General features: G+C 39.5%; 1 protein-coding gene across 1 annotated transcript in view; it reads right to left on the bottom strand.

Annotated features, from left to right (window-relative positions):
• Positions 1–18309, bottom strand: part of vps13b (vacuolar protein sorting 13 homolog B) — a 410620-nt gene extending 392311 nt beyond the window's left edge. The window contains exons 1-3 of the mRNA XM_080006210.1: positions 18198–18309; positions 17171–17333; positions 12293–12436 (exon numbers count right to left, since the gene is read on the bottom strand). Of these exons, the coding sequence (XP_079862336.1) occupies positions 12293–12436; positions 17171–17317 (291 nt within the window). The 5' untranslated portion in view covers positions 17318–17333; positions 18198–18309. The remainder of the gene's footprint in view (positions 1–12292; positions 12437–17170; positions 17334–18197) is intronic.
• Positions 18310–20517: the final 2208 nt, after the last annotated feature.

The following is a 20517-nucleotide window of genomic DNA, read 5'->3' as shown; positions in this document are numbered from 1 at the left end:
AAAAAAATAGAATAGAATGAGAGAGTGGGAGAAATTGTTCCCGATTTAGATCTGAGAGACTCTGGTTCTTCAGAAGTCTCCATCAGCTAACCACAAGCCCAGACTGAGCATATGAAGCATGCTGCTTACGCTGGCAAAGCTAATATCTGCAATGTGTTAGTGACAATAAAACACTCTATGTAGTCCCTGAAGGCGTGCGCGCGCACACACACACACACACACACACACACACACACACACACACACACACACACACACACACACACACACACACACACACACACACACACACACACACACACACAGTTGGCAGTGAAGTCATTTTGATATTAAAGTATTCCAACAGAATTTGTGGAACACTATCCAGTTAATCAAACAAGTTTTAAATGCGATGCAGCTATTACTTTGAAGTTTACAGCCGAATGTCCATAAACATTAAAAGGTTTCACTGTTCATTGGTGGAAATGTCACTTAAACCCAAAGCTAAATTCAATTTTAACAGTTTATTTTCACATTGTATAAAAGATTGAAGCATAACAGGTATTACATTACATTACATTTAGTCATTTAGCAGACGCTTTTATCCAAAGCGACTTACAATTGTTCAAAGACCGACGGACGCAGCCATCAGGAGCAATGAGGGGTTAAGTGTCTTGCTCAAGGACACTACAGCATGCTAGCAGGAGGAGCCTGGGATCGAACCAGCAACCTTTGGATTACTAGACCACCAGCTCTACCTCCTGAGCTACCACCCCCATCATTAACAGTAAAACTCTGTTTCATATGCCTGGCTAATCATATAGTTCACTCATTCAAGCTATTGTGAATTTTCGGGAACTGCTAACAACTAGGCTTGGGCGATCATGCAAAATTCCAATTGACAATCGTTGGCGGGCAGCGATTGGCGATACAAACTTTTCGGGGGCGCACGCACACATGGAACGTAATGTAATGTGGCAAATGCGGTTTCCCTGTTCCAGAAATGCAGGATTTATTTTTTACAAGTAAAGTATTTACACAAAAACATCCAATTTTTACTAAATTAAATCCCATAGCAACGGAAAGAAATGGGGAGACGTGTGTCTCCGAAGCAGACCAGTACCGAGTAAGGACTTAGACCTAAGGGACCTTCAGGTTTCCTGTCCTGACCACGCTGTACAGCAGTGGTGTAAAAGTGCAATTGCACTCAGAAACTGCAGGGTTGCCAAATCCCAAATACCAAAAGTTACATAGTGCTGCTTTAAATTAAGAAAACATGCAATGGGTATATTATTGTGCAATTGTAAAAAGCTATTGTAAAAATAGACCCAGGGCATAAAAGGGGTCTAGGAGCCTAACGTCATTACGCGTGTTGAACGATGCGTCGTTGCACGCCTGACGGAGCCGGTGTGAATTTAAACATTGGTTAAAATGGCAGCGTATCTGAAGTGAAGTGACGCTGGTGTGAAATGGGGGTAACATGAATACTATAGACATCAGAAATATAATGAGCCCCCCTCTGCAGTTTTGCCAGTCAGAAATTTAAACATTGATTAAAATAGCAGCCCTGCAATGTCCGCACAGCGGAGTGCAGGTTACAGGCAACCTCAAGCGGCGTCTCCTCCCAGCGATCAGCGGCTCCGCTGCGCTGATCCGTTTGACCAGACCGGCAAAATGCCTAGAACCAGAGCTAGGGGTCCGTGTGCCTTCTCTTTTTGAGCACCTGCCCCTCAAAGTTTCTGTACGGGACTGTAGGGGGGGAAGTCAGATCTGGAGAAGTTTCTCAACAGCGCTGAGTGAAGAGAGCGACAGCCTCCACACCCTCCCTCCCTCTCCCTCACCGCTCCAGTTTCAGAACATGGTCAACTGCACTTACACTGTTTAAATTCTCAAAATTGTCCTGGTAGATAAGAAAAACAAAAAAAAAAAATGTGCCATTGTGTGTCTATCGACTCTGTCGATCGCCAATAGACGGAGTCCATCGCCGATAGACTATTTAATCGTAAATCGGCCCAAGCCTATTAATAACTAGTGGTAGGGTTGACTACCATTTCACACCAAGAACATCAGGCCGATTGATTCATCAATTCACACCAACTCAACCAAAGGATCAGTACTCCCGTGACTTTTTATCACTAAAACTACATATTGTAAAAATTTGCAAATTGAATGGGTCAATGAATCTTTGCTTTAGTTTTTCAACTTTTCACTTTTCATTTTATGTACATTTGGAGTCTGTTTATGAAACTTCTTTGATTAGTTTGGGGTTTTAGCATTCAGCATTGTTTACATTGTACATACCAGCTTCTGGCTTGAATACAAATTTTATTGCTGGAATGAGTAATCTATAAATACATTGCGTTTTTTAGCATCGGCTACTAACAGGAGGAAGGCAGTGTCTATTCTTTCACCGCTTTCATTCCTACCCACCTGCCCGAACGCCTGTTCTTGCATTATGTAACTTTGGTGTTCGGGTAAGAAACCGCGGGAAAAGTGTGCTACGGCACGCTTCACGGCACTCCGTCACTTCCTTACTTGGCTCTGGTAATCACCGTTCTTTTGCCTGGTAAAATTTCTAAATAAACAAACAAACAATCAAATGAAAAGATCAATTCTAAACTTGCTTGTCAAAATGTCAGATAATATTGCTCATACAGAATGTCGCCACTCCACCTCCCCGACGGCATGGATGAGACACGCCAGCCCTCACTTTCATTGCACCACGCTGTTTGTCTCACCCTCTGACTTGCACGTGCAAGCCTATCTACCAGGCCAAGCACATCTGGTACCTACACCAGTAGTAGGGGGCTGATCCCTGTGCCCGTTCTCCCCTTGGAGCCGCGGACTAAGTGCTCGCTGAAGCGGCGAGGTCCGTGCAAGGGCGCTGTAACCTAAATGTACCTTATATTTGGGTTTGTTACATAGACTGTCATTGAAACATGACCAATAAGGTTCAAATTTGTCCAGTAAAATCCATTCTTTGCGGACACCGAACCAAGATTTACAGCAGTGGTGTAAAAGTGCAAATGCACTCAGAAACTGTAGGGGCACCAAATACCAAAAGTTACATGGTGCTGCTTTAAATTAAGAAAACATACAATGGTTATATTATTGTGCAATTGTAAAAAGCTATTAATAGCTTAAGACCACCTTTAGATCAACCCCCCTTCCACTGTCCTCCATGTTGGTAACAGGTAAAGACAGTATACCATACCAATAAAGTCTATAAAATACTCCCCACACATAAAGTAAAGTATAAAGTGTATTCCTGGGTGTGATATTTGGTTTCCTGCTGGAATGATAATATGTTCTTTACATAAGTGAGGTTTAATTTGATGTGGGGGGAAATGGATTTGTTTGTTAATTAAACTCTGGAATCAATGTTAGGAACGTAACATCAGCTTGTAAATGTGGTTGAGGCAAGCCTAGCTTGGTAATTAAATATTTTAACTAAATACCTTTTTTGAATGGACCACTATGGGGAAGGACGTCCAGTTGCACGTGCACCCAGGAAATAATAGACCTGGTGTATAAAAGGGGTCTAGGAGCCTACATCATGATGTGCATTGAACGATGCATCGTTGCGCGCCTGACGGAGCCGGTGTGAATTTAAACATTGGTTAAAATGGCAGCATATCTGAAGTGACATGACGCTGGTGTGAAATGAGGGTAACATGAACACTATAGACATCAGAAATATAATGAGCCCCCCTCTGCAGCTTTGCCAGTCATCCTCTCCTACACAGTATTAGATACATGATACAAGACATAAGCACCCTGCAAGCAGCAGTTTAAAGCCAATCTCCAGGAATCTCCAGCACAAGTAGTGGCTGAACCTACTTTTGACAGCTTAATTGCACATGTGAGGTGCAGCTGGAAGGCGCGTACGGTAAAGGGCCTGAGCGTTCTTGGAGAGCATCGATGTTCCGCAACCAGTGAGATAGAATAAATCAAACTGAGAGAAATTGGAGAGGACTTCCCGTCGGTGTGTTGAGAAATACCAAGTCCATGTTGCAGAGGATTTCAGCATGCAGAGTGGAACACAGCAGGCCTTATGTTTGCTTAGCTTTTATACAGCAGGTTCCAGTGCAACTGAGGCACTGTCAGTATTCATCAACTTAATTGTGAGATGGAAAACTGTCGGAACATGGAAAACAGGAGAACATTGGAAGTACTTGTTTTTACATTCTTGTATCATGTTGGACCGGTGAGTGGGTTCTCTCAGATGGGCTTTTTTATGATCTCTTATGGTCTTCATCATTGTAATCAAAAGAGACATATTTCCGGTGTTAAATATAATTTAGGGATGAACCTTGCATAACACACTGATGCAACCATAGCAAAACTGTCCCTGGCTGGTAGCCAGGGAGCAATGTACTCTCCTTGATATCTCTTTTTGCAACTAGCTTTCTAGAAAAAAGCATACGCCCAATATCTCAATATCCCCACTGCTCTGCTCAGTCAGCTGTGAATTATAACTGTCTAAAAGTTTGCACGTAGGATTTGGAGCAATTACAACTCAATTATACCACATGTAAATTCATATCATGTTGGTCATTTTAAAGAAGCAATGTGGTCAATGTCAAGTCGCGTCATAACAACCCTTCAAATGTGCCATGTTTATTGTCTTTTCGACTAACTATGCGCCTTCTGCACACAATCTCTTTTTCTTCTTTCCCCTACCATGTAGAGTGACGTGTTGTGTAATTATTCATATTACATTCCTCCCCTTGTACCTAAGGATCACTGGGGCCCTGACCGGCCAAGATAAAAGCAAATACTTCTAACTCCAGAAGCATACACTGGATTTGACATCAGTTACAACCACACAAATTCTAAGTCAATGGAATTTATTCTGTTTGATAGGCCCAGGACCAGTGCTCCTATGCGATGGGGAATGTTGAAAAGTAAGGTATACAGAAAAATTACATTTTAAAAGGATTTATTCAAAGCAACATCAAAGATTTACACAGTCAAGTGGCTTGCTACCGACTGGCTCGATAAAACTTACTTTACTACTAAAAGTACACAGCCTTATATGGCATCATTATTTCTATAATAAGAGTGGAATCATTCATAGGTCAAAGGGGTGATGGTCTGCTAAATGGAGCACGCACTCACCCTGAGACATAAAACATGGACCACCCACAGTTTGTGTAACATACAGCCATACAAGCCTACCTTTCTCTACTGAGAACTTACACACAGGGGCTTCCAGTTACCGTGTTACTCCTTTTAATAGCTTTCTGTTTCACCCAAAGTAAAAGAAAATGTCAGACCTATCCGTCTCTATAAAAGCGGTAATAGGCGATGACATGGAGAGAAGTGTATTGAAAAATGGGCCAACTATGGAGGGTTTAGGCTGTGCAAGACATAAACTCAATTGTGAGCTGTTGCCCTTTAATATAGACAAGGTACACCCCAAACCCTTCATTTAAATTTAGTAGCTAGTGCTGGATACATTTCTTCACCTCATAACAATACTAAACCTAAATATATATGAGTAATACAGCAGATGGAATTCTTAATTACAGTACTGGCATTAGGATTTGTATAGTGTGAATACCTAATAGAAATGAACTGTACTAAAACAAGTTCTAATTAATAGAACACGATTGTCCTGGAATTGCCAGATGATGGCCTGATAAAATGAAACTCAAGTTGCAGTGTAATTTATCTCTGTTTTCCAATACCACCAGTCTCACAAAACATCTAATAGTGTCTCCTAAGGGATGAATATAGTCCGGATGGCCTGAGAGCAGGGATTACTGTGGGGTTGCAGCATCCTGCCCACAGTGTATTGATCATTACTTGAATCACTGGAAGTGGGAAGCCACTGGGTTTAATTTTTTTTCCCCCCAAAAACTGCTTTCCTGTGTCTGAGAACTTTCTGAGGAGCTAAAGTAACCTCAGCCCACCAGGAATCTCAATTTTCATTAAACGTCAGAGACAAAGAAGTCAAAGACGATGTGTTATGCAATCTGTCTGACTCACAGACAATGGTGGCTGGGTGCAACGCCCTCTGCCTGAATGACACACTTTATAGCTGCCTTCTGCAGATGCTGTAAATCTATTTGGAATGCCAGGCAGAAACCGGTGCAATGGGTCATTCAGATGAAACACAGCCAATGTCCGTATTTCAGAAGACAAGATGGAGGAATGAACACAACTCCATTGTGGACTGCACATTATTGTGAACTAGGTTCAGCTACCCTTGTCCAAAATATGTCAATATTTGGATATATGTCAGTTGGACATTGACAAATTTGCTCGGTCACCTCAGAAACGGTTGCGATCCCAACTTGTCCATATGGGGCATTTCAAAAGTTAGCGCTTAGGGCAAGTTAGGGCAAGCACAGCCGATAGGAGTGTTGGGGGGTCATAAAACAAACAGAGGAGGTGGGCTTTCAGGAAAGTTTACCTGAAAGCCTGACACAATTTAAACAATCTAGAGCCCCCTCCTCTGCAGCAACAGACAAGCTGCCATTTCTTGACAGAAAACAGACAAATGCAGGGATATGACCAACCACAAAAAGATGTTACTCTTTGAAACTCTGTCAATCTGTGGGTATGTCCATCATCCTATTTTTTGTTACTCTTATGTCTCCGTCTTTTATTGTGCCGGGCTGCATTTTTCTCTGTCCTGCTTTGCGTCTCTCACCAGAACACATGCTGTAGATCCCAACCTGCCTGAGGAGTCAATATTCTCTGCCAACATGACTGTTTTTTTTAAATCATTTATTTTCAGAGATGGGTTCTGTTACATCTACAGGAGGTTGAGTGGCCAAAGCTGCGTGTCTTCGCCCTTTGCCTGTTGAGTCTTGAAGACAAGGCCCGGGCTGAGCTGCTGATCACACAGATTTGTGTAGGAATCTCTGTAAGCCATTTGCTCCCTACAAGCCGGGAAATCAAAGGCAAGATTTCCGGATGGCATCGGGACAGAGATTATCCAGTTTGTGATATCTGATTACAAACTTCCACGGGCTGTTTTCTTTTACTGGTTCAAGTTTTTTTCTTTTCGTTTTTGGGGCTGATGAGAGTCAAGCAGGCATAAGAGGAGGTGAAATATGAAGGTACAGAAGTTTGATTTTATTGTTCATTGTTCATTTCTTTACACTTGTTTGAGTGGTGCAATGATTTTAATATGAAAATATTGAAAACAAATACATGGAATATTCCATCTTTGTTCTTCTGTTGTCACAAAGTAATATACTGTGGAAATCCAGCCAAACAATTCAAAGCAGAAACTAAGGAATAGCTGGAGAGGTTTGTACCACAAGGGCACATACACTTTGACAGACAGAAGCTGGGAGCAGCCCATATATCCAGGGTTGCTCAACCAATCGGCTGCAGATTCAACTCCTGGGTGGGAAACCACAACTGGTACAGCCGAAGCTTGTACAATACAGTAGCTACACAGGAGGAACAGTCAACGGTGCATCTGAGGTCGCAGTGTTATAAGACCTATGATGAGGACTATGTATGTGTATTTTAAGAGTGTGTCTGTAAATCAATTGGTATGTATCAAGTCTATAGATATCCTAAGCGCATAATATTCGTGAAATCCAAGAGTGCTACACTCGCCCCTTGGCGATGGTAGGAGGTGAGGCTCATGGTGGAATAACAACTTGGGCGTCCCAAGAAGTCTTAAAGAATAGGGGGTTTCCCTCAATGACATGTACTATCCTTTATGTAGAAACAATGATTGTCGTTGGTGTGAAGCCCTAAAAATAGTGAGGGAATCTAAAAGAAGGAGAAGAAGAAAGGGCCTCATTGTGACTGTATGCCAAACCAAGTCTCAGAGGCACCTCCCCGAATCATCTTGCGGTAATGCATCAATCACAACCTTCACATCAGGGATAAAGGCTCTCAGCAGCCATAAAACTTCCAGATCAAGCAGTGAGCTGAGCCAAACCCAAAGGGGACCTCCTCAGTAAACCCAAAACCCTTATCTTTTGTCTCGTTAAAAAAAAAAGAATGATAAAAAATAGGGGTGCCTAGGAGTGTAGGGACCCAGATTAAACTCCGGTCCAGCCCGTTCCCTCACTGTCACAAGACACAACTCATCTCTTACATCTGGTTGAGTTTACCATGAAAGAAAACACTGTGTGCCCATAATTTTGTGACATTAAGTTAATGTTGGCCGTTAATTATTTCATTAATGACTACTGCCAATTTGGAAAATACAAGAATCAAATTCCTCAAAAACAGCCACACAATAAACTGAAAAAATAAATTCCACCCTGAGAGGTTTTTACTGATCTCCTCTTAACGGTGTAAGGTTTGTGGGTAGCGATGCTTAAAACCACATGCTCAGCATCACACCACAGACCAGCAACAGTCACCACTTTTAGATTGAAAGCTTTAGATGCCAGCTCAGCCTAAGGTCAGAAATTAAATAAACCAAATATAGTGAGTTGCTCTGAACGCGAATGGCATGGCATGGGCCTGCTAATGCTAAAAAACGCGGCTAACTCCTTCCATGAGGTCTATTAATAACTCCAGTTTCCATAGGAGCACAGCCCATGGAATGACAGATTTAAAGCCATTGTTTCATCCCATACGTCCCTTGGCTGTTTCAGACTGGGTTTTTTAATTTACAACGGCCTCAGATCAAACAGATCACTCATATCGAATAGCTCGGAGAGAGACGTATGGGCCACTTAGAGAGTGCCTTTGTACAAGAGGAAGAAAAGTTCAAGTTGACTACTACAAAACCCTTTCATCCCCATGACCAATCTCCTGTTACATAATGTGAGCTTTTAAGCATAGACGAGGGCTTAGACTAATTTCACATGGAGATGTCCACACTAATAATTCAATGTCAAAATGAACCCCCACCACTAAAAAGTCCTAGCTACAACTAAACAGAGGAATATTAGCATTAAAGGATATACAGATGTAACTGATCCAAACACAATATAGAGTGACTATTAAAGAATGGATATCTATGTTCAGAAGTCCACGTAGCATATTCTGAACATTTTGGATACTTCATGCTCAAAAGAATTTAAGGTTGTAAAACATTAGTTGCATGATAGTATTTTACAAAGCAGTACACTCAATTCAAGGACATAGGATGCAAAATTACCTTAACAGACACGTAAAACGTAATGCCTTTGTTAATGTCCTCAAGTTTGTAAAACACGTGTCAAATAGAAGCTGACAAAAAATAAATCAGTTTGCATATTTTCTGCACTGAAAGTCCTCATTACAGCATATTTTAAGCAATTACACTGTCAGCAGGAGCTGTAATCTCCCACTGTTACAAAACGCCCAAATTTCCACATTTGCTGGAAACTATAATTGTGCACTCGTGCTTGGTACTTTACAGATGGGCTCTATTGAGCAATTTGAATATCGCTAATATTACCCAGTTCCTCTCTCGCGGGGGAAACACGAACATTAAAAAGCTCCCAATAATTCCGGTCAAATTACACAGCCCTTAATGAACTTCAAAAGGCGCACGGATGTTTTTACAGGCCCGTCCTCAGGCTTTAACTGTAATTATGAAAACAAACCATATTAATGATATCATTTATCATTTCCACACTTTGGCCACATGAGGCCCACCGCAGAGTTCCTGTCTCTGCTGGACAAGAAACACTGGCTAATCTACTCAATTTTAAACGCAAGACTTTCCATGCAGTTACTTTTTTTCATAATTCCTATGGGCCATAACTGAAATTATTGAAGAGATTGGTGGCCAAAACTCTATGACACATTTGCTACATACTCGAACACGACTGACACTATGCCAGGTGTGTATGGACTGGATTTTAAACCGAGGAAATACTAACTGCTGGACCAATATCATTTTCATCAATGAAACTCCCACTCTGACCTGACCTGAGTGAACAAGCACAACTTTTAGGAGGGCATGACAAATAATTTTATGTTAAAAGGTTGAAATAATGTTGATGGTGTAATAAAGGTTTGAATATAAATCATATATTGAATGAGAAGTACAGCAAATTAAGAAACAAAAAGGGAATCTGGTCGTATTTTCCTGGCTAGAGAACACAGGAGCTGGTCAAGGCCCCGGGACCTCACCCCCGATCGGAAAGAGTGCGGCAACTCATTTAAATTCCTCCTGCTATGAAGACTTCTGCTGCAAGTCTGGCACAGCTCCAAATTGGGTCTCACGGGTGTGCATGCATACCAATGAATTATTTGTCCTAACGTCATGTGCAATTTTCCGAAAATTCTTTCCTTCCCAGGAGCATTTCACATAACATCTGTAACAAATACTTATTTTGCGTGTACATGCATTACACCAGTGTTTCATGACCTTAAGCTGCATTCGAAGCATAAAAACAAGTTAAAATTTCCATTTAACTGGAAACCTGATCGCTTGAGCAGTAGCCATCTGCGCACAATGATATTTACCATTAGCTCTGTGCAACTCAAGCTCATGTGTTACAAATCTTTTTGCCACAGTCTATATAATTAGCTGTAATTGACTTCCCTTGAAATGTGTTTCTTCTGGGACATCTGGCCTTGAAACTTCCACCTACTAACGCAAGCCAGCACTGAGCTACACTTTCTATTTTGTGAACTGCATGGGTGGCAAAGGTAGGACCAGGCTCTTCTGCAAAAACAAATCTTGGAAAAATGACTTGCATACGCTATACTTCAAAAATGAAAATATTTCAAATCAAACCTAAACATAATAATATAAATATTGCTGGAGGTAATTGTTTTCAGATTTATGTCCCTGGTGGTGCATGATATAGCTCAAAGTAGCGTTTTTGGGGTTTTTTTACTGACCAGGAACAACGGCAAACTTACGCTCTCCTTGAGCCATTAACTTGAGCCATCTTGAGAAGGGAAACAAATTTGACCTGTTTCTGAGTTGAAAAGGAATTGTTGTTTCTAAAGAAGCTTTTTTTCTCTTTCTGCTGGCGAACTGTGAATAGCGATGCCACTGACTTACCAAAGGAAAAACACTTGTAAAATAGCATTGATCAATTCACAAGTAAAGTAGCACCTTGGCTTGAAGTTCTGAGAAAAGTTTTGGTTAAAAGCCAGCAAGAGAATAAATCAAATCAATTTGCTGAGCGAGTGTTTTGCTATTCTTTTGGGGGATGGATGAAGAATACAACAAAACCTTTTTGAACCACAAAGAAGGGAAAGAAATAGTCTGTTTAGTGCTGGAATCCATCTGGTTAAAAAAATAAAATGATGGCAGATGCCTCTCTTGATAAATTGAAAAGGCATTTATAAATGGTTAATTCTGGTTGAATGAATGACGACACACTTTCATCCTCAATCTCTCAAATGTGCTCCTCATTGGAGACAGTCTTAACAGCACTTGCCAATAAACAGTCTTTTTTTTCCTCTCGCATAAGCTTTTGAAAATGTAGATCAAAATACAAATCACAGCATAAAATGGAATGACATCATCCTTCTAACTAAACGAGGCAGTGATTTATTTGTCTTTGGTTTCTTTGTTTTGTTGTCTTAGTTTCTTTAGAGCATTTCTTCTTGGACTCAGATCATCAAGAATAATTAAGCACTGATCAGATAGTAAAAGGACATGCTACTTAGCCATGTCATATTAACAACTTTTAATCTCTGCTAAATGCCTAGCTGCAGAAATAAATGGTTAACATGCTTGTGTTCTTGAGTAGCTACAGGAAAATGGTTCCCTTCATGTTGTTATTAGGCTTTGATTGCATTAATTAAGCGGGCCAATTAGAGATGCTGTTAATCAGAGTAAGCAGATGGTACTGATATATTTGTTATTGATGGAAATGGATGCACCTGAAAGACTCAAATCGGCTCTAGCCGGTAGAATTCTAACCATTTTGAGTCCCCATTTACACATTTTCAACAGTGAAAGTAAAACTTGGCGACACTAAAAAGTGTATTTTACCCATTTTCAGCATTAACATGCTGAATCACACCCGATGTGATGACTGTAGCAAAACCAAGTTCATGTTCGGTCCCATGGTGCACCAATAACCAGAGGGCAAAGTTAGAAAGTCAATTTGACTAGAAAACCTCAAGCATGCGTAAACGTCATCTTCAAGTCTTCATAATAACTCGGCAAGTGTAGTTTTGGCCATGTCAATGCTGAAAATGGATGGTATCTCTCAAAAACACACTAGTATACGTAGCGCAAAATATAACTTTTAAAGCAAACAAACAGTTATACGGCAACCTCCTGTCTATAATTGGTCCAAATGGGTCAGTTTCCTTTCCTCACCATATCATTGTGAATCCACTTCATATTGAGTATTCCGGCAACAGCGTTTCTGGACACTCGTCAGTGGTACTTTGGTACTACAGTGGGGGGGGGGCGACTCACCTGGGCTCCATCCCGGAGTTTCAGGATGCATTCCATGGTGTTGATGGTGATCACCACGGACTCCGAACCCAGCTTGGTCCATGGCACGTGGATACGCAGCTCGTGGATGTGACCGCTCATGAACGTGAAGGGAAGCTTCAACTCCTGTAAACACACAAAGATGTTTGTGGACTTGGAACGATGTTTGAGCGACTCAGGAATGTAGCGGTCTTCACTTCAGTGCTACATCTGTGATGCAGGGCAATGTTGTAAAATCAAATGGGATCGCAAAAGCATCGACAACAGTTTTGACTTGTGTTAGATATAAATTTTAAGGATGGGAAGACAGTAAAAACAATGGCTGGAGATTACAAATTTGTTATGCCTATAACAAAAATCTGAAAGATTTACTCTGAGCCAGAGGAATGCTTGTTTTACATCTTGAACTACTCTGGGTGAGCATGGCCTCCATAAACTAATAATCAAAAGTAATTCTGAGGAAAAGCTGTCTGAACTTACTGTATGTCAGCTTTGAAATAAAAAGCCCCACACCGTTTTATTTAAAGAGAACTCCTCTTAGGAACATTTATACTTTTCCTTTTTTATTACCGCTTTGCCAGTGAGAAATTGTCCAAATAATACATTACAGTAAACTGCAAAGCATTTCAAAACAGCATTACTAATTAAAGCCTAAACCAATTCAAAATGTCAGTTGGCTTTAAATCATAATTTTCAACAAAATGTCTGTCAAGTTAGGTAGGATTTTGGTATGCTTTTCAGAAGGAGTCAGAATTCAGTAAATCAAAGAGAAAATTGTTTTTTGGCTAATTGGCACACTGATCCAATCTATACATCACATGATTTTTAAAATAGTACATTGTATCACAATAACAGCGATGGACAAAATATCCAAGTAAATGTATCAACGCATAAAAGAGCTGGTTGATTTAAAAAAAATTGAATTGAAGCTAGGTTTTTGTCTGAGAAACAAAATCTTCATTTTCTTTCAATGTCAGGTGTAATTAAGTGGAATATCATGGAGCCCTGGGGTTCGTTACAAATTGTGGATGACCGCTGGCATGTTTTTATTTAAGGCGAGTATGGGAGACCTACTTATCTTTCCTGTGACCTGACCCAGAAAAGTGGCTCATATCACTTTTGGCCTCAAGAGATGGTAATCGTGAAGGTTTCTACTGCTCATACGGTGTTCGTGAAAAAAATGGCTTTTAAGTTCTCTGCACCCTAACCTACAAAGAGAACTTCAACAAACAGACTAGGTCTCTACACAAGAATTAACATTACACAGCATTACGTCACTTAGAAGACGCTTTTGTCCAAAGCAACTCAGTATATTTTGTCCGTAGTATAAACATGTCACAGTCACAGTAAGCCAAACGACTAACCTCTACAGCAATAGTAGAGTTGGAGATTTTTATTTTAATCAAGTAAATAGTAATGTAAATGTATTGTCAAGAGCAGGGCTCTTAAATGTTGTCACTGTACTTGTTTTTTAAGTTGCTATATTTTAAACACATTGTAGTGTTGATTTTATGTAAGTTTTGTCTGCGTTATGTGTGGCGTAGCTGTATGAATGTCAAACAGAGCATTGTATATCCGCTCAGCCAACTTAACCTGCATGAATAAAGATTAAATAAAACAAATAATAAAAAATAGTTAATTGATAATGACTGTATAATATACCATAAAGACTAATGAACCTCAAATTAACTTGATAAATTGTAGCTTTTTGACCTTTGTCTGTCTGTCAGTCTGTGAGCTGAGCTGAGCTATGACCTAAGACCTAGGTTGTACGTAAACTGTGTTTTGCCTGTAGTATCAATTTGGCAATTGCACAAGCAAGCTGTTTATTCAGCAGGTTGCCTTGACAGACATCAGCGATAGTCAGACAGAAAGACAGACCAAGTTGATTTTGAACCAGCTTGATAGATTTACTTTATCATTTTCCCTTCAGTCTTATTCTGATACAGCATACTTTTCTCAAAAAATGTAATGTCTGACTTGGATCAATATTGTCTAAGTGGTATTCGGTGCGCCGTTGCTATAGTACAGCACATTGTGACGCGGCTCAAGACAATGAAGCTAAGTGATAAGCTGAGGGGTACGGGTAACTGGAAAAATAAAATAACAGGGCACACACTCATTCTTGTTTATAGATTGTTTGCTTATAATCATTAAGGCTGAGTATGGTAAATAATTTATCATCATGTGGGAATTTAACTCAATATCAATATTTACCATAATACCCGCTAATAAATTAAACATTATATGACGACATTGCAATGGCACTTAAAGATATTGTACACTTCTAGTACATTACGGCACAGCCCTGCTTTTCAAGCACACACTGATTTGTGAACCAAGTCTACACATTCATGTTTTAATAATGTTAGCCTGTTGCAAAACAGATTTACATAATTTCAATGCAAGAATGTGCAACGCCATTAGAAATTAAAAAAGGCACAATAAACTGCAACAAGTTTGTGCTTCAGATGGCAGTTGGAGATCATTTTGAATACAGTTTTCTAATCTAATGGGAGTTACACGTGAAAATTCCTAGTGCAGCAAGCACTGCATGAAACCAAAGCCAAATTTTACATTGGCTTTCGTATACAATGTGAAGAAGAAGAAGAACAATCTTTAATTGTCACGCAACACACCACACTACAACACATGCATACACACGCACATGCTTTGGATGGTGGCCAGTGAAATGAGGCCTCTGCTTTTGACCCATCCTGGCTTGTCCTTCCTCCGGGGGGGGCAGCCAGGAGCAGTGGGCAGCATTCGTTGACGCGCCCGGGGACCTGGTAACAAGTGTCCATCGCTGGTCAGACGATGATGGGTGCATGTTTTTGGTTGGGGTGCTTACTGATGGTAGGTGGAGGAAACCCCATGTGAGCACGGGGAGAACATGCAAACTCCACACAGAAAGGCTCCTATTTAGGAGATAACCCGCCGGAGCACAGTGCCAACAGCACCTCAGGCGGGAATCAAACCCAGGACCTTCTTGCTGTGAGCGCAGTGTATGGATACTTTCACGCCCTTTGCAGGGCAAAGGAATTTCTTCTTTTTTTTAACACTTTCTGCTATTTCCCCATTCACTCTCATTGTGAACTAGTTTAAATACGCATTGAAACTATGCTGTGTTAAACATCAGATGACTCGCAGGGATTTTGTTTTTTAACCTACAAGGTTCTAAAGGTCCAAATCAAGAGGTGTGGGTGGGTGTAGGTGTTACATTTAATAAGACTTTTATAAGCAAAGAATAAAGAGTTTAACATAAGAAAAATAATTAATAAGTTCAGTAAAAAAAAGGCATTGGATATTTAACAGTTTTAACAACATATGTATGACAGAAGCTGCTTTCACACATGCACTGCAACCCTGAAATTATCTGGACATTACCTGGACTTTACCCAGCCAGCACCCTAGTACAAAGTCTGTGTAATGTCAGATTGAGCGATATGTTTGAACAGAGCAGGTAATTGTCCAGCGCATTCGTAACGAGGGAGTGGGTGTGTCAATTGTTGATGACGTCTCTATCATGCGCCAGTTATTTACCTTCGTGCGGATCTTTGTGCACGGAGCATAGCTGCTTCATACTCCTTTCTGCTTTCCTTTATATTCCTTTCCACTCTTTCCTTTATATTACATCCAAATACATAGAGTGTCACCGCCAAAAAAGATAAGTCGGTAGCAACGTCCGCCATCTTGGGTGTGCTAAACTCTACAGTGTCATTGCGTCATTGCATCGCATCCTGCCTCCTGCACACTCTACACAGGCTCTGCCCCTCGTCTAAACCAACAGGAGTATTTCCAGGTGGTGTAAACGTCTGACACGGACAATCTCCGGTTGTGTGCAGCATGTGTGAAAGGGTAACCGTTATCCTGTATATGCCGGTTTTTGAACGAGAAAATCTAATCTTGATCATGAACAGGAGAGATTTAAATATATACATATATACATATTTAATTTTATTTTTCTCCAGTCATAATGTCTGGTGAAAAATAATTCCCTCTAAGCACAATTAGCGCTGGCGATAAAACAATAACGATAATTATCGCCATATTTTACTTGATGTCAAAATAAAATAGCTCGTTCATTTTGATTAAAAAAAAATCCTCAGCAGATCTGTTCATTTCCGTGTTCGGCAAGTTGTGACAGAAAGCCAATGAGTTTGGACGATCTAAAGCTGACCTTTCACCTCGATATAGAAATAAGCCTTGCCCCCTCCCCCCATAGTTTTGGTGTAAATATCCATTGTGTTGTAAAATATGTCGATGAAACATCCCAACGAACACAGACAACAAACCTTATCATTTATTTAGACCTACTTGCTATATTTAATTAGTAGTAGTAGTAGTAGTAGAGGTAATAATATTCACAAATATTTATTTATTTATGTATTTATTTATTTATAAACAAAGTTAACTGACAGGACTTATTTTAGTTTGAATATTCGATAAAAAATATTATAAATCTACATGCATTCATGATTTCATTCTTTAAATAGCATGCCTATCAATTGTTTTTAAGCTCAATAAACAGAGTTAATATTTGACCGGAATCTCTCCCATTTGTCTGGGACACTGAAATCTTTCAGGACACGTGGACCAGCACCAATTTTTCCCAACAGAAACTTTGATGTGTGATGTAACTTGATAATAGCGCGTCACGATACATTCAAAGTCATTTGTAGTGACGGTAAAATCTGACAGAAAAGGTGCCGGTAACCTATGACAGACATAGAGAGCCCTGGCGGTCAAGCAGTGTTTAACTAAAACCCTACTTGTGAAGGGTAGACACAAGTCACCCTGCTTGTGTAATGTTGAATTTCCAGACACAGGAAAAAAAAAAAATGGGATCAATTTGCACACCTGCTCCAGGACGTCCAACTTCAGATCCAACTTGCTGAGGACCACATCTCCTCCCCAGAGGGACAGCTGCAGGTCAGATGGCTTCAGATTCTTGATGTACTTGTTCACATAGCTCATCAGCAGCGGTGTGACATAGGACTCTAACATTTTGGCCCCGTCCTTCCTGTCAACACACAGAAAAGACACATGACTCGACATCGTGATCAAGATTATTCTGGATGTCTCGTTTCCCCCTCTGCAATATCTGAATGACAACTACATCTGTAAGCCTGTATTATATGCTAACGTAGTCTTGTTATACAACTCAATCCTACAAGACAAAGCGGGAAAACCCGAAAGGGGGCTCTTTTAAATGCACTCTTATTAAAAACTACAAAATTAGTCAGTCAGATGCCAACCTGTGCCAGACATTGGTAACAGTCTATTTGTTACCCACGTGGGTAACATTGTCAGTTCAGATAGAAAAATTGCTAAAATATCACAACCCTAAAAAGGAATGATTAACAATAAACATTTGTATCAACAAATCGCACAGCCAAAAATAGGAAATTGTGCAGGTTCGAATACATATACATAGTAAAATATGTGCAGTGCGTGTATGAATAGCCTACACGAGTTGGCAGACAGTTTAAGCTCTTTGGGATGCTGTTTAACGTTTATATCAATATTACTTTTTATTATTAGAATTATTATTATTATAATTAGGCGGCCAAGTTAACAAGCTGGCGACGCTGAATTTAGAGGTCGGTATAAGGTGCATAAATAGTTAAACTTTTTAAGAACAGTTTAAACAGTAAAACGTTTAAGAAGAACTGGTACCCGGACGTACTTAAATTATACGCGTAAAGGTATTCCAGCTTCAGCTGTTCTACAGTTCCTCCAGAGCAGCGAGGCTGAGCTAACAGATAGCCTATATACATGTATGGGGCTAGGCTAAGCTAACTAGCCCACGTACGAGTCGGAATGTGCAAACAGCGACAAAACACCATGGACAAAGTGCTGGTTCTTCTCGTGGAACGCTTCTTACTCGTTGAAAAACGGCGCTGCCGCAACTTCTCCTGAAATCCCGACTTTATGGTGACATATTCACGGCGTTAGCTGGGGTTAGCTGTGTGTGTGTGTGTGTGTGTGTATGTGGGTGTCGGAGCAAACGTCATCGGTAAACATTGGCGCGTCTCTTCCGCGTTGCCCTACTTTTCGTGTCGTCATTTCCTGCTCCGCACTGACTGGACCTCCCTCCCTCCCTCCCTCCCCCGCGCTCCCCCGCGCCCTGCCATCCTTATTTTAGGCCTGGAAATGATCCCCCTTTGGCCGGTGAGGAGTCCTAAAAAACACTCCAAGAATCTCCAATGTCATGAATCTTCACGAATAATAATAATAATAATAATAATAATCATAATAATAACAATAATAAATAATAAATAATAAATAATAAATAATAATAATAATTCACCACGACACAGCTATTGACTGGTTCCATCTTATAAGGCATTTAGCCCATTGTATGTTTATTTACTGTGAGTCGATTATAATTCAGATGTTAAATTATATTAGTAAACATAACATTTATATTCAAAAAGAAGCATTCGTCAAAACTAAATAATCTTAGATCATAAACTCTTTGGAAAAGAGCCATACCATGTCGGAACAGTAATTTCATTATTTAGATGTTTTATTTAGTCGGACCTAAAACAAAAAAGATAGCATACAAAACGGCTGCATTTGGAACATTTGTACATTTTTTATTTGTTTGACAAAAAGAGATTTGATCGTTCATAAATTAAAGTGGTACCCAGTGATTCTCAAAGTGGGGTCTGGGGAGCCTTAGGGGTCCGTGGGACTTAGCCAGGGGATCCGTGAAAAGTGTTTTGAAAAAAAAAAAAAAAAATTTCTTTTGTGCTTTGAAGGGGTTACTTTTTTATTTAGAAATATATTATTTTTGTGCAATATATACGTACATAATTATCTCATTTTAGACAAAAAACAGTCCCGCCATGTGCACCTCCTCGCCATCGTGGTCACTTTCTCTTGATGTGTCTTTATTTTTCGTGTTACTTGTTAATTTAATTGATGTTAATTTAATGGAATACATAGTATTTATCGTCTGTATTTTGAAATGGTGCAATACAAATATTTCTAATACATTTCCTTTGAATGTTTTAAGAAACGAAGAAGTGTGAGAAATATGCCTAATATCAAATTATATTTTGGGACATAGGATTTATTTTCTCTCATATAAGGGATCCTTGGTTGAATAAAAGGTTTGAGAACCCCTGCTCTATACTCCCGGAATCTAGACGTCCAGAGAGATGCCTTCCGGGAATCGTGGGATCGGATATGATGGCCCCATAGACGCAGGTTCTTCCGATTGCGCAGAAGAGTTGTTAATCTCTCAACATTTTATGCTGCCTAATACCGCACTTTGTTCAACGCACGACCATTGCACAATAATCTTGAGGGTGTATCTCATTAAGGTTCAGTAAAGTCAACTTTTGGGATGGATTTCATTTTTTCTCTTTGAAAGGCAACCGAATCGAACTGTAAAGGTCGTTGGCATGAACACGTGGTTTGGCTTTTCATTCATAATGAGAACAGAACAGATCCGAATTCAATTCAACCTTTCGAGCGCGCAAATTAACACCTCCCTGCTGAACGTGGGTGTTTGACATATTATATAACATAGTTAAATCATGTATTAGATCGTTTTATAGCCGAAACGGCAGATATATGTTAGATTTATATTACACCTTACATTTCGCGAGATTATTTTTTTCGGTGAGATACGTTCTTGAAAATAACTTAAATAAAATAAATTCTGCGTTATTAAAGTAAACGTAGTGTGAGTATCTATTATCTAATATCTAGTGTGTGTGTTTGTATATTATATTATATTATATTATATTATATTATATTATATTATATTATATTATATTATATTATATTATATTATATTATTATTATTATTATTATTATTATGAATATTATGAATATTATTATTAATAATAATAATAATAATAATAATAATAATATAAATATTCTTATTAAAATTCTTATTTTTACAATTGCAAAAGTCGAATTTTATTATTATTATTATTATTATTATTAGCATTATTATATATATTTTTTGTCTAACTAATTAACTGTATTATAAACTGTAACTAACTGTATTTTTGCTTTCGTTTTGCGGACTGAACGAATGTGTAAACACTTCACCCACTTTACAACTCAGGAGACACAGTAATTGCAAAGAGGGTAAAAACAAGCAGCCAACATTGATTATGTAAGACGTGTTTGCGCTCCTGACTAGCTTCAAAAAAGTCCGAATAACCGGTGTGTGCTTTAGTTAT

This window comes from Zeus faber, assembly GCF_960531495.2.
Source record: "Zeus faber genome assembly, chromosome: 8".
Taxonomy (NCBI): Eukaryota; Metazoa; Chordata; class Actinopteri; order Zeiformes; family Zeidae; genus Zeus; species Zeus faber.
Note: the sequence above shows the minus strand (reverse complement) of the source record. Positions and strands in the feature narration are given on the sequence as shown.